A 12532-nucleotide genomic window follows, 5' to 3' on the forward strand; every position below is an offset into this window, starting at 1 on the left:
GACAAGGTATGATTTCTATTCTTTTAAATGTTTTAAGGTGAGTATTACAGCCCAGAATCTTTCTGTATTTTCCATGTGACCTTGAGAAGAATGTGTATTCGGCTATTATTGGTTGAAGTAGTCTATAGATGTCAGTTATTTTCAGTTGACTGATATCAACTATGTCCTTTCAGATTTTTTCTGCATCCGCCAATTTCCAGTAGAAGAGTGTTGAAGTCTCCAACTATGATAATGGATTTATCTATTTCTCCTTGAAATCTGTCAGTTTTGTGTCATGTAATTTGATGCTCTGTTGATAAGCACACACACATTACAGATTATTATGTCTCCTTGGAAAACTCACTCCTTTATCATTATGTAAGGCCCTTCTTTATACCTGATAACTTTTCTTGCTTTGAAGTCTGCTCTCTCTGAAACTAAAATAGCTACTTCTGCTTGCTTTCACTAATTATATTTTTAGTATTGTGGGTGTGTTGTTATTACCAGGAGTACTAATTCAACTCTGACAGGTCAGGGCCCATTTGAACCCTTTTCATTTTGCTCTCATTTATGACATTTTAATTTAAAAGTGAGTGTTGACCCCAGAAGAACCTGGGAATTTTTGTTCTTCAATTCGAAAGGTAAAGTGTAAGTCATTCGGCAATTTTATGTAAATAGCCGTATTCATTTTAGCATCATCCTTCAAATGGATCTCCTCCTCAGAGTGGTCCCTTTGCAGAAGGACTGTATCTATATTTTGATTTTTTTTCATTGTGCATATCAGTCTGAATGATTTCTGTTAGAACTAATACTTTTATCCCCCCATCCTGATTGCTGTCATTCCTCCTTTTCTTCAGCCAGAAGAGTGAGCATTGGTAGAAGAGAATAAGCTTCTATCTTCTTAGCTAGCAGGAGGCATGGGCCTGAGGTCCTTCTGAAATGCACACAACCATTCTTTCTTCAACATTGAGATAGCTTTCAGCACTTGTTATCATTCCATTTGAGTGAGTGCACCACACTTTTAATGGGTATTTCAGTTTTATTGCAGTACGCCAGGAGCACACACACTGGGAGAAATAACAGAGTGTCCTGAAAAATCATCCTGATCTCTGCCTGTCTTCCCTCCCTCTCCTGTGTCCCTAGGTAAGTGTGAGATCGGCTGGGCCTACTATTGCACGGGGGCAGGCGCTGCCACCGCCATGCTGCTGTGCACATGGCTGGCTTGCTTCTCGGGCAAGAAACAGAAGCAGTACCCCTATTGAGATGGAGCCACTGAGAGCAAACAGAGGAGAAGATAGGCCAAAGGGGTCTGGAGAGACTGAACCATCCAGCTGCTTTCAAAAGGTGGAATAGCGGTTCTCTAATCCATACAGTGCTAATGAAATGAAACCCAATGGAATGGTCAACATTATGTAATGGCAAAGGGTTGTGCAAGATTTGCAAAAGAAATGGAGAATATGGAAAAAGAGAGAAGAATGGACCAAAGGCTAAAAATATTGCAGGGTGTTGGGGGTTTCTATTCCACAGAGTATTGTTAATGTTGAACACATACACACACCAAACAAACCTATATGTGCAAACAAGGGTTTTGGATTTTTTTAAAAGATGAAGACTATGAAAATTAAAAGGGCTAGTAGAAACAGTATTATGTTGGGAAGCAGGGTAACACGCAGATGTTCCCTGTAGGTCCTGGCGCTTCTGAAAGCACATACAGACATATGCGCATCCACACACATGTCCACGCACAAACATAGGCTTTGTTACACAGATTGTATGCGAGGTTTAGCAGTGCATTACTCCTCTGTTTTCTTTTTAATGTACACTTAAAATACAGTATTATCACTTTATAAAGCATACGTTAAACCTAATAAATGGACCAATAAGCCACTCTATCAGTATTTTGTATATCCTGCATAAACTCTTTATGCCCTCAACATGTGTTCAGTGTTTATGCAGACATTTAGAGTTAAGCCTTTGTATTTCAATATTATTCAAAATATGCAAGATTTCTTTATCTGAGTAGCTTCTGCTATGATATTCTTATGAAGTAAAGAGGCAACTTCCTGTCCACCGTAGGAGAGAATTCAGTTGAAGGAGTGAGAGTAATGAGAGACATTATCCATTCATTAGATCTTGTTTTCTTTTGTTCATTATTGTACTGTGCTGTACCACATTTATTTCAATATTCATTTTGAATAAAAAAATTTAAAAGTGCTATTTTGTTTGTATTTGAAAAACCCTGTGAATAAATTCTCTTTGATCAATAGTTAAATGAGTCGTGGAGTGTTAATTCAGTTGCTGGATTTGCTTCTTTAATTTTCTAAATATAGCCTTTCTACTCCAACAGTCCTATAAATTTTCCTTTTCCTCCTAAGTCCTCCCATTAATTCTCTCCCTAATCACCCAACCAGGCATTGTTCTAGGCACACAAGCTATTAAAGGTAAGTAAGAGTTCCTGCTTTCAACTGAAATTCTTTGCAACTAGAATTCTAACTACATTTAAATCATGACCAAATTCTTATGAGAGAAGAATTTCAACTCTATTCTGGATTGACTTTGAGAATCTGGACAATAGTCAGACATGGTTTAGGGCAACCAGAGCCAGGTCAATGTTGGGGAGGTGTCTGGGCCGACAGTGTCCGGGATGACGCCAGCGTCATGACAAGCCACCTGTGACTTGCTGCCACTTCACCTTCAACATGGTGCTTCGTTTCTTTAGTACTTCTGGGCCAGGGACAATTGCACACCACTCTCTTTTAGGGTTCTTGGCCATTGGAGAAAGATTATCTCACGTCTCTTCTCCCGGCATAAAGCTTTGACTAAAGGGAAGGATTTGGACCTTTTCATCACCCCGTAGCAGAACCAACACTTTAAGGAGCAAAGATTGCATCCTGGGTAATGGATATATTATTTTATTGGGCAGCCCTGAGTTATTGCATCAAATCCTTAAAACCAGTTTGAATTAGTTTCTAAATTGTGTACTTTTCGAATTGGGGAATTGAGCATTCTGGTTATTTATACATGTAACTACATTTTCTATTCTTTCTATACATATTTATCAATTGAGCTTGAATATCTGAATGTCACACTTGCTTCTGGTACTTTTAATCATCCGGCGTGAGGATTCATGCTGGCCTGGAAGAACAATACAAGAATCTGGCCAGTAAAATTCTGGACTTTCTAAGGCTTTGTTGCTATGGAAAAAGTCATTCTGCTCTCAGATGCTTAATTCATAATGGGCTGAATGTCCTTTGATTGTGTCTCATTGTCCACCAAGCAGGGGTTTCTCCACTTTATGGTTTCCTGCCAAGAGGAGATTACACTTTGCTTCCTCAATGAGCCCATCATTTTCATTATTGCTGGTGCTTTTCAAATGTTTTTAACCACAACTTCCTGTCAGAATAGTATTATGACTTCTTAACTCTCATTATCAAGTGGGAGTTGTCTATGGAATTCATTGAGGTTATTTCTTGGACAGATTTAATGATGACATTGTTGTTTTTATGTGACCCATATGATTTTAGACATTAGTGAACCTCACTAGAATAAAAAGCTGATCACTCCAACAGGATGCAGTCAAATGGCAAACCCTTATATCTCGAGTTCTGACTAGTCATTTGTGTTTTTGATTCAAGATGTCCCAGCATTTCATAAGGAGCATTTAATTTACTAAGAATTACTAAAAGAAATTACATGTACTTCCTTTCAAATAAAAACCAGGATTCATGAAATATTAACAACAGCATGAATAATAACATCTGTGAAATATGTCTATTCACAGGCTGCTTATTGATATACACTTAAGGGGCAGAACCCCCTCATTTTCACGACCTCATAAAGCTTTTCTTGTTTGGACACACTTGTGAGGTTAAGTGGGGAGTTTCCCTTGTTTTCAGGAAATGACATACAAAATTTAACTGATGAAATGGAAGTAACTCTTCCGATTTTCAACACATTCACTTGTGTATTTGGGTAATAAATTGTCCTTGAGCACCTGCTACTTGCTAGGTATCCCACTAGATATAAAACATGACTCCTGCTCTCAAATTGGCCCCATGCTTGTGGGGGAAAAGGAAGAAGAAAAATGCATGATTTCCGTATCCTGTGATGTCAAATGAATCTCAACACAGGGGGGAAATTCCTGCTGGGTAAAGAATCTTGCACAGACAAATTAAAAAGGCATAGAAGAAGAAAGATGAGAAATTACAATTTTCTGCTCTTCAAAAGACATCATTAAGAAAGTGAAAAGGAGACTGGAAGTTATGTATCTGGCAAACAAATAATAAAAAAAGGAACAACTCAATTTTTTTTAAGCAGATAAAAGCTTAAAAGCTTGAATGGGATATATCACAAAGGAGAATATACAAATGCCAATAACCATATTGAAAAGGTGCTCAGCATCATTAGTGCAGAAGAAAATGCAATGTGGAGCCACAATGGAACACCACTTAACATACACTAGAATGACCAAAATAAAAATGTTAACAGCCAACATTACCAAGCACAGAGATGCATGGTTGGAAGACCATTAGGCAGTTTCTTATGAAGCTAACCAGACTAATCCTCCTCCTAGGTATTTATGCCAAAAAAAAAAAAAAAAAAAAAAATCTCCGCCAGCAAAAAAGTTATATAAAAATGTACATTTTGGTTTGATACATAATACTCCCAAACTGAGAACAGCTCAAATGTCTGCCAGTACATAAAGAAATTGCGGTATATTTAAATAGTAGAATACTACTCCACAATAAAAAGAAGTGAACTTCTGATATACATGATGACACAGATCAATCTCTGATGTTATGTTGAACAAAAGGAGCCAGACACACAGGCAAAACTAATATATGGTGATAGAAATCAGAGCAGTGATTACCCTGAAGGCATTAACTGGTGAGGACACAGGGAACTTCCTGGCGTGATGGAAATGCCCCATGTGTTGATTAGGATGGTGGTTACAGATGTACACATTTTCCAGAATCCATCCATCTGTGCAGTTGAAGTCTGCCCTTTATCCTATGCTCATGATATCTTGCTAAAAAGAAAGGGGAGGTCCTTAACGAGTTCTGGTGCTGTCTGCTGTCTCCTAGGGCTGCAGGGAGGGTGCCTCAGGGCATGGTGGGAGATGAGGCTAGACAGGAGGTGGAAAGGGAAGAAGTGCTCTGTAGGCCATGCTAAGAAGATCACACCTGATTGTGGAAGTGGTGGAAGCATTTGACGTGGGAGGTGGGGGGGATGTGGCCTGACGACAGGTTTGTGTGGTTTACAAAGATCCCCGGAGCTACTATGGTGGTGAGTCACTGGGGGGGCAGAGGTGGAGAGAGGAATTGTTACAATGGATTCATCTTACCAACAAAGAGTTTTGAGCTCCTACTCTGGTCTAAGTGCTCAGGAAAAGGAGGTGAACAAGTAGGTTGATGTCATCAGGTGAGCACCAAGTTAGGCAAAGTTAGTGCAAGTGGAGAGGATGCGACAGAGATCAGAGAGAATAGGAAGCTAGAATCAATAGATGTTGAGATACAGAAAGTGGGAAGGATGAGAGCAGAGGTTTTTTGTGGTCTCCAGTGTGGAATGCCACACCCAGAGACACGATATCAAAGAACATCAAGGTAATGAAGGACTTGTGTGTGAGGTGCCTGTGGGATATCCGGTGGAGATGCCTAATGGGTAGCTGAAAATTAAGGCCTTAGGCTCAGGAGAAATAACAGATATGGGCAATATCAATGAGTACAGGCATTAATAAGAAATAACGGGGCGCCTGTGTGGCTCAGTCTGTTAAGCAACTGCCTTCGGCTCAGGTCATGATCCCGGGATCCTGGGATTGAGCCCCGCATCGGGCTCCCTGCTCAGTGGGGAGCCTGCCTCTTCCTCTCCCTCTGCCTACTATTCCACCTGCTTGTGCTCTCTGTCAAATAAATAAATAAAATCTTAAAAAAAAAAGAAAAAAGAAATAAATGCAAGAATATTTTCACACACAAACACACACACACAAAAAGAATATTTTCACAATATTTAAAGCAGAAGCACAGCAGTTACGATTCCTTCTGTGTGAGGTTTTTTTTGTAGTGTAATGTCTTAATCATAGTCTACCATCAGATATTTTAGAAGTAGCCTTAATGTTTAGATAGCATATGAGCAGCATGCAATAATTACATCATAAGTTCTCAGGCAGAGGCAGTCTATTGCAAGAACCTTTTTTGTCACCAGTTATCCTAGGTTTTCAAGTTAGAAGACTGAAGAGCAACACCGAATACTGTAGAAACGCACTTTGCTCAGTAATACTTGAGTTGATGCAATATTTGATTATCCATTTGGTTGTGACTCAAGTATTCTTGACTCTAATTGAGGGTTATTGCTGTAATGGTATAGTTCCTTGTATTTCTACCTCTAGTAATGGGCTTTATGTGTTAGATTTTAATATCCTTGAGCCTGGGCAAATTCACAAGTCTTTGTAAAAGAAATACCATTCACTTGCACAAAATTGATCAATCTTGAGAGATCGTTAATGCCTTTGCAGTGGTTTTGTGGGTGTGAAGCACATGGTGAGAATTAGAATTGGCCCCCCTTATTTTATTTTATTTTTTTAAGATTTATTTATTTATTTGAGAGACAGAGAGAGTATAAGCAGGGGGAGAAGCAGAGGGAGAGGGAGAAGCAGACTCCCCACTGAGCTGGGAGTGAGACGTGGGACTCAATCCCAGGACCCAGAGATCACGAGCTGAAGGCAGACGTTTAACCATCTGAGCCACCCCGGTGCCCCAGCCCCTCTTATTTTAGTATTGAAATGAAATCTACTTAATTTATCAAGTCATGTTCATGCCCTGATTTTATATACTTGTATCTATCAATTAACCTTGTGATACTTGAAAAAAAAGGTGAATGCAAGAGAAACCTTAGGGAACATCACCATTTAAAGGATAAGATCCCTGTTGAAGGAGCAATCATGTCACAGACCTCAATGGAAGAGAAGAGAATTTCAAGAGGAAGAAAGTTCTCAATAGTGTTTATGGCAAATGTCTTGTGGGAGTCAAGTTATATTTATTTTATTGGGTAACTGGAAGGTGAATAATGCCCTCAGAAGAGAGCAGTTTTAGCAGAGTGGTGGGGTGGAGCTGAAATTGTTATGGGTGGAAGAGTGAATAAGAGATGAGAAAGAAGAGATGCTAATAGAGTGGCCTTTCAAGAAACTCAGCTGTCAAGGGGAGGAGAAAATGAAGAGTTGCTGTTCAATGGGTATGAAATTATAGCCCCACATGATGAGTGAGCTCTGGAGATCTGCTATACAATATAATGTCTTTAGCTGACCATCCTTAAACATGTGTTAATATGGTAGATCTCATGTAAAGTGTTCTTAGTACACACACACATACAAAAGGGAAACAAGGAAATGTTTAGAGGTGATGGCTACGTTTACTACCTTGATTGCAGTGATGAGATCACAGGTGTCTGCCTATGTCCAAACTCGTCAAGTTGTATATGCTAAATATGTGCAGTTTTTGTCTATCTTTTTACCTCATTAAGCTGTAAAAAGAAAAAGAAACCTAGCTGGGAAGGAGAAATGAAATCTAGAATTCACTTAGCATGTTTGTTAAAAGCAAAATGGTCCTTGTGAAATTGTTTTTGCAGTCCTTGGTAACTGGAGTGAATTTGTCAGAGCATCAGATGTTCCTCACGCATCCTCCTCTGTTTCAGGCTTTCTCTCAAAATGGAGGGGGTATCTCAAGAGAACCTTAATGGAAATAAGACCAGCAGGTTCCAACAAGCTCATAGGACCTAGAAGAAATTGCCTGTCACCTCAAGAGGGAACAGGACTGCCCTAATTCCCCAGAACAAGGCAAAAGGATGCCATGAACTGGGTCACTGCACTAACACGTAGCAACGGGGGTCAATGAGAAAATAAGCAATTTTTCCCTGGAGGAATTCACCTATTGTAGAAAGAGAACAATATTCTTATAGTCCGGGTCTTCTTTAGTTCTGTATTCCAAGTTTTATGTACTTAAGGTGGTTAAAGTAAATATTTATATCTGAAAGTATAAATTTTAGGCAGTAGTGAAAAATGAGAATATTTTAATACGAACAAGAGCAAGGAGAGAACACCATGCTATGAGGCCATCTGTGACCACACTGACTGTAAATTACTTCCAGCAGCAATTGGATCTGGAAACTCTCCCTATTCTATTTTTTTTTTCTTAACGACTTTCATAATTGCCGTTTCTCTGGGATCTGGGAAAGGACTGTTGCTTGTCCTATTTCAAAGATTATGCTGTGCCTTCTACGTATGATTGCCTGAAACATGGTTTGGCTCACCCAGAATGCTCTTTTTATGACTTCTGATACCATGGTATTTTTCTTTTAATTATTCATTTTTTTAAAAAGTGGTTGCTGATCACATACCACGCATCCTACGCCATGACACATCTAAAGCTGACATATTTTCTCTTTTACTATGAGCCTTAAGTTTTTCTATTCCTTTAAATTCTCAAAACAAATATTCTTTGTTGCAATTCTGTAAGCCTATATTAGACCATAATGCTCCTACTAATAATTTTTTTAAAAATGAATGTTTAACTTGCAGTACACACAGAAATAAGCTTCATTAGGAGACACTGTTTATAAGGGCTCTTTTTCTGCACTTATCGAGAATGAATTATTATTTGCTCAAGGCAAGTTATGAAGTGGTTGGTTTCCCAGTCACTTGTCTGACAAACACCAGGTCTCTGAGGCAGCCTCGGGGTTAAGGATAGAGCTAACATAAAGAGATGGATAGGTTAGGGCTAGTTACTGGTAATGGACTTAGATGCTCTAGTTTAGCTAAAATGTCATTTGTACATCAGTGTTTAAGAGTTTCTGACTCAAGGTGCCCAAGTTTGGATCTTGATTCCATCCTGCCTTAGTCATGTGAACTTGGGCAAATTTCTTACCCTTCGTTTCCTCATTTGTAGAATCTGAACAATAATTTTATCTTCTTAGAGTTTTATGAAGATAACCCAAGATCATCAGTGGGGAGCTCTTTGTTGTTCTCAGCGGGTGATAAGCACTCAATACATGTTAATTTTTTTTTTTTTTTAAGATTTTATTTATTTACTTGACAGAGAGAGACACAGCGAGAGAGGAAACACAAGCAGGGGGAGTGGGAGAGGAAGAAGCAGGCTCCCCGCAGAGCAGGGAGCCCGATGCGGGACTCGATCCCAGGACCCTGGGATCATGACCTGAGCTGAAGGCAGTCGCTTAACCAACTGAGCCACCCAGGCGCCCCCAATACATGTTAATTGTTGTTATCATCATTAGTTTTGGGTTTGTTTCATACTGGGCCTGGAGTTTTGATTAATAGTAAGGGAGAGTCCATGCATTCCAAGTATACGTCTATAACAGTACCAAGAGAAGTGAGAGCACCTGGGTGGCTCAGTCGGTTGCGTGTCTGCCTTCGGCTCAGGTGATGATCCCAGGGTCCTGGGATCGAGCCCCACATCAGGCTCCCTGCTCAGTGGGGAGCCTGCTTCTCCCTTTCCCCGCCCCTCCATTCGTACTCTCTCCCTCTCAAATAAATAAATAAATAAAACCCTTTTAAAAAAAAGAGAGAAGTGAAAGAACTCCGGATTTTATAAAGCATCTAAAAAGATTTGTTACAAATCTTTTGTAACAAGTGTATCTTTTTACACATATATCCATACGTGATTGTAAAAGCCAGACACAAATGCAGTTTCTGATCCTTGTCTTCAGTTTCTCCCGAAGGCCCATTGCTCACCCTTTTCTATGGAAAGTAAGGGGATGGTTCTTGCTAATTTAGTTTGTCTTCTGTGTGCTCCACATTGCTTTGTCCTGTGAGGTCTTATATGCTCTAGAATGTCTTCTAAAACATAGATCTCTAGTCAAGTCTTTATCAGTTTATTTCTCTACAATGCTTTGCTTTCCTCCACCTGCCCTGAAACACGCGGGCTGTGATTTTGCTGTTGCAGCTGTCTGAGATTCTAAGCTGAGCTTTCTGAGCCTCCGTCTGTGTTCTCCTTGGCACCTGCCTCCTCCATGGTCTGCCGTTTGTCATGATAAGGAAGCTTTAAATTCTTTTGTCAAGAAGAACCATTTCAATTTGCACATGTGCAAAATGATGTGTGGACGAGGTTTACACTGAGGCATTTTCAATAATAGCAGAAGTCTGGAAACAACTAAATGATGACCAACAGCAAACTCCTTAATAAATTATGGTCCATTCGAATGTAGAACATTAGACGACCATTTAAAAAGCAGCATTTCTGTACCGATGTAGAAAGATATTCAGGGTCTTTTAAGAAAGAAGAGCAAGATGCCTAGGAGTTTTTACTGTGTGCTAAAATTTCTAAGATCATTTTTTTTTTTTTAATTTGAGAGAGAGAATGAGAGAGAGAGAGAGAGAGAGCACATGAAGGGGGGAGAGTCAGAGGGAGAAGCAGACTCCCTGCCGAGCAGGGAGCCTGATGCGGGACTCGATCCCGGGACTCTAGGATCATGACCTGAGCCGAAGGCAGTCGCTTAACCAACTGAGCCACCCAGGCGCCCCTAAGATCATTTTTAAAGAAGAGCCATGTATTTTCTTTATACAAAAGGAATATCTCTAGAAAGGTAAGCAAGACACAGACGATAATGGTTGCTTCCGGATAAGAGACAAAGGTGGGAAGGAGAGTTACTTTATGGGACCTTTGTATTGTCAAACTTGTGACTGCTACTTATTCAAAAATAATTTTAAAAGAATACAAAGAACATTTAAAAGTGTATAATCCAGAGATGAGATGACAGATATGCCTGTCCCTCAAAATCTATGGAAAACAAACACTTCAGGTCCACAGTCTATCAACATTCAAAGCCAGCCCCCACATTTCTGCCTATTTCTGGGGGAATGTTTTCAGAGGCTCCCCCGTATGGACCCACAGGCTGCCTTTGTCCCTTAGTTCTTTGCCCTTGACCTGAAACTCCTTTTTTGGTTTCCAAAAGGAAGAAGAGTACTCACAGTAAGAATTTGAGATTCTTAGGTTTTTCTGAAGCTTTGCCAGGTGACAGGAGGGAGGGAGGGGTTTACAATGCAGCATCACAAGCAACTTTAACGGAAAAAGGAGAACCTTCCTTTAGCTGCCCTTCCAAGGGGGAGTTCCAATAAACCGGCCAGCCTGCTCTCTTCATCGGGCCCCCTTCTCTGTCTTCTTCCTTAAATTCTCTTTCTTTCCTGCAGAGTGGTTCCGTGGTTCCGTGTCCCAATTTTGTTGCTTAAATGTAGCCCTGACACATATACTCCAGGGCAAGTATTTTTCCAAATAAAGACAATTCTTAGTTGAAAAGCAAATTTGCTCTCGGTTCTAACATTATGTAAAATGCCACGTATTAGCCAGAGTGTAACACCAAAATCTTGATGGATTTATGTGCTCCGGCACTCAGACTTTACATGTTGGAGTTCTCCTTCACGGGTCTCCTTCCCTTCTAAGCCACTATCTCCCTGAGCAATCTCATGTATTCCCGTGGCTTTAAATACATCTATTCTCAAAGGCGCCCACAGGAACATCTTTAGCCCCAGACCTCTCATACTCGAAGGCATATGCAACATCTCCATTTAGCAAACTCCCAAAGATAACACACCCACTGGCCCAAACAGAGTTGATGATCTCCCTCCTTAAACCAGCTCCATTGCAGGGTTCCTTGTCTCTGTGTATCACATGGTACGAACCAAGCTGCTCATGCCAGAAGGCTCCCTCATCCACATCAAATCCACCCCTGAGGAAGTTCCACCTTTCTCCATCTCCACACAGACTGTCTTAATCCAGTTAATGGTATCTGACTGGAGTCAAATTTTCCAATCCTGTGTTCAGGTTCTTGTTGCAAGCTATCGCTAGCTTCGGATGTTTGGAGATTTGTGAGAGCTGTAAATATCCTCCTCCACAAGTGTGCCACCAGATGGGATGTTACAATTAAAGCAAGTCTCTGACCAGATTTTGCCGCATGTTGCAAGCATTTGTTTGCAAGTAAGCACGAAAGCTGTCATACAATCTGTCCCACTTAGTTGGACTTTTGGCACTTTGGAAGGTACCCGGGCTGAAGGGTTCCCTCAAGTAGATGTGACTACTGTCTTCTAGCAGCGGGATTTAGCTCTTCTTCTTTTGGATCCGAATCCTCTGTTACGAAGTGCGACACGGAACCAAGAGTCTGGTTTCGAGGGTCTGGGGTCCTCCTTAGAAAAATGAGAGAGGCTACAGGGCTTGAGAGATTCTGAGGAGGTAGAAGTGATTCAGAGGGCGGAAGAAGTTGTATAATTGCCGAGAGTCGATTCATAAATTTTGAATGCCTCTCCTTTCACCAATGCAATATTCCTTCTAGCATTCCTATGCCAATGAATGGACACTGTGGGGGAGGTTTAATGGCCATATTTGAAGACATTTGTGCAGCTGCCTCTGGGGAATGGATGTCTGATGAGGGTAAATCGAATGTGAAGTAGCCACCTCTACGGCAGAAATTTTTAAAAATTTATATATATTTGTATGTAGTCACATGTAACATATATGTTATGTAATATCATGCCCATATGTGTGTGTATTTATAT

At 40.3% G+C, this 12532-nt stretch overlaps 1 protein-coding gene across 6 annotated transcripts in view; it reads left to right on the top strand.

Annotated features, from left to right (window-relative positions):
- The window catches only part of LHFPL6 (LHFPL tetraspan subfamily member 6), a 348330-nt gene that overhangs the window by 246325 nt on the left and 89473 nt on the right, over positions 1-12532 (top strand). For 3 of the 6 annotated variants that reach the window (XR_010410021.1, XM_064586156.1, XM_045869363.3), the window contains one exon: positions 1123-2245. The exons of 2 other annotated variants lie outside the window; for them this stretch is intronic. Coding sequence is in view for 2 of the 4 variants with exons in the window: in XM_045869363.3 (XP_045725319.1) it covers positions 1123-1241 (119 nt within the window). In the remaining 2 variants the exon portion in view is untranslated. Of the gene's footprint in view, positions 1-1122; positions 2246-12532 lie in introns of those variants that run through there. One more of the 6 variants, XM_064586158.1, reaches the window with a different exon arrangement.

This window comes from Mirounga angustirostris, unplaced genomic scaffold (genome assembly GCF_029215605.1).
Source record: "Mirounga angustirostris isolate CCGP_5_RB_7025 unplaced genomic scaffold, mMirAng1.0.hap1 SCAF_3, whole genome shotgun sequence".
In the NCBI taxonomy this organism is placed as follows: Eukaryota; Metazoa; Chordata; class Mammalia; order Carnivora; family Phocidae; genus Mirounga; species Mirounga angustirostris.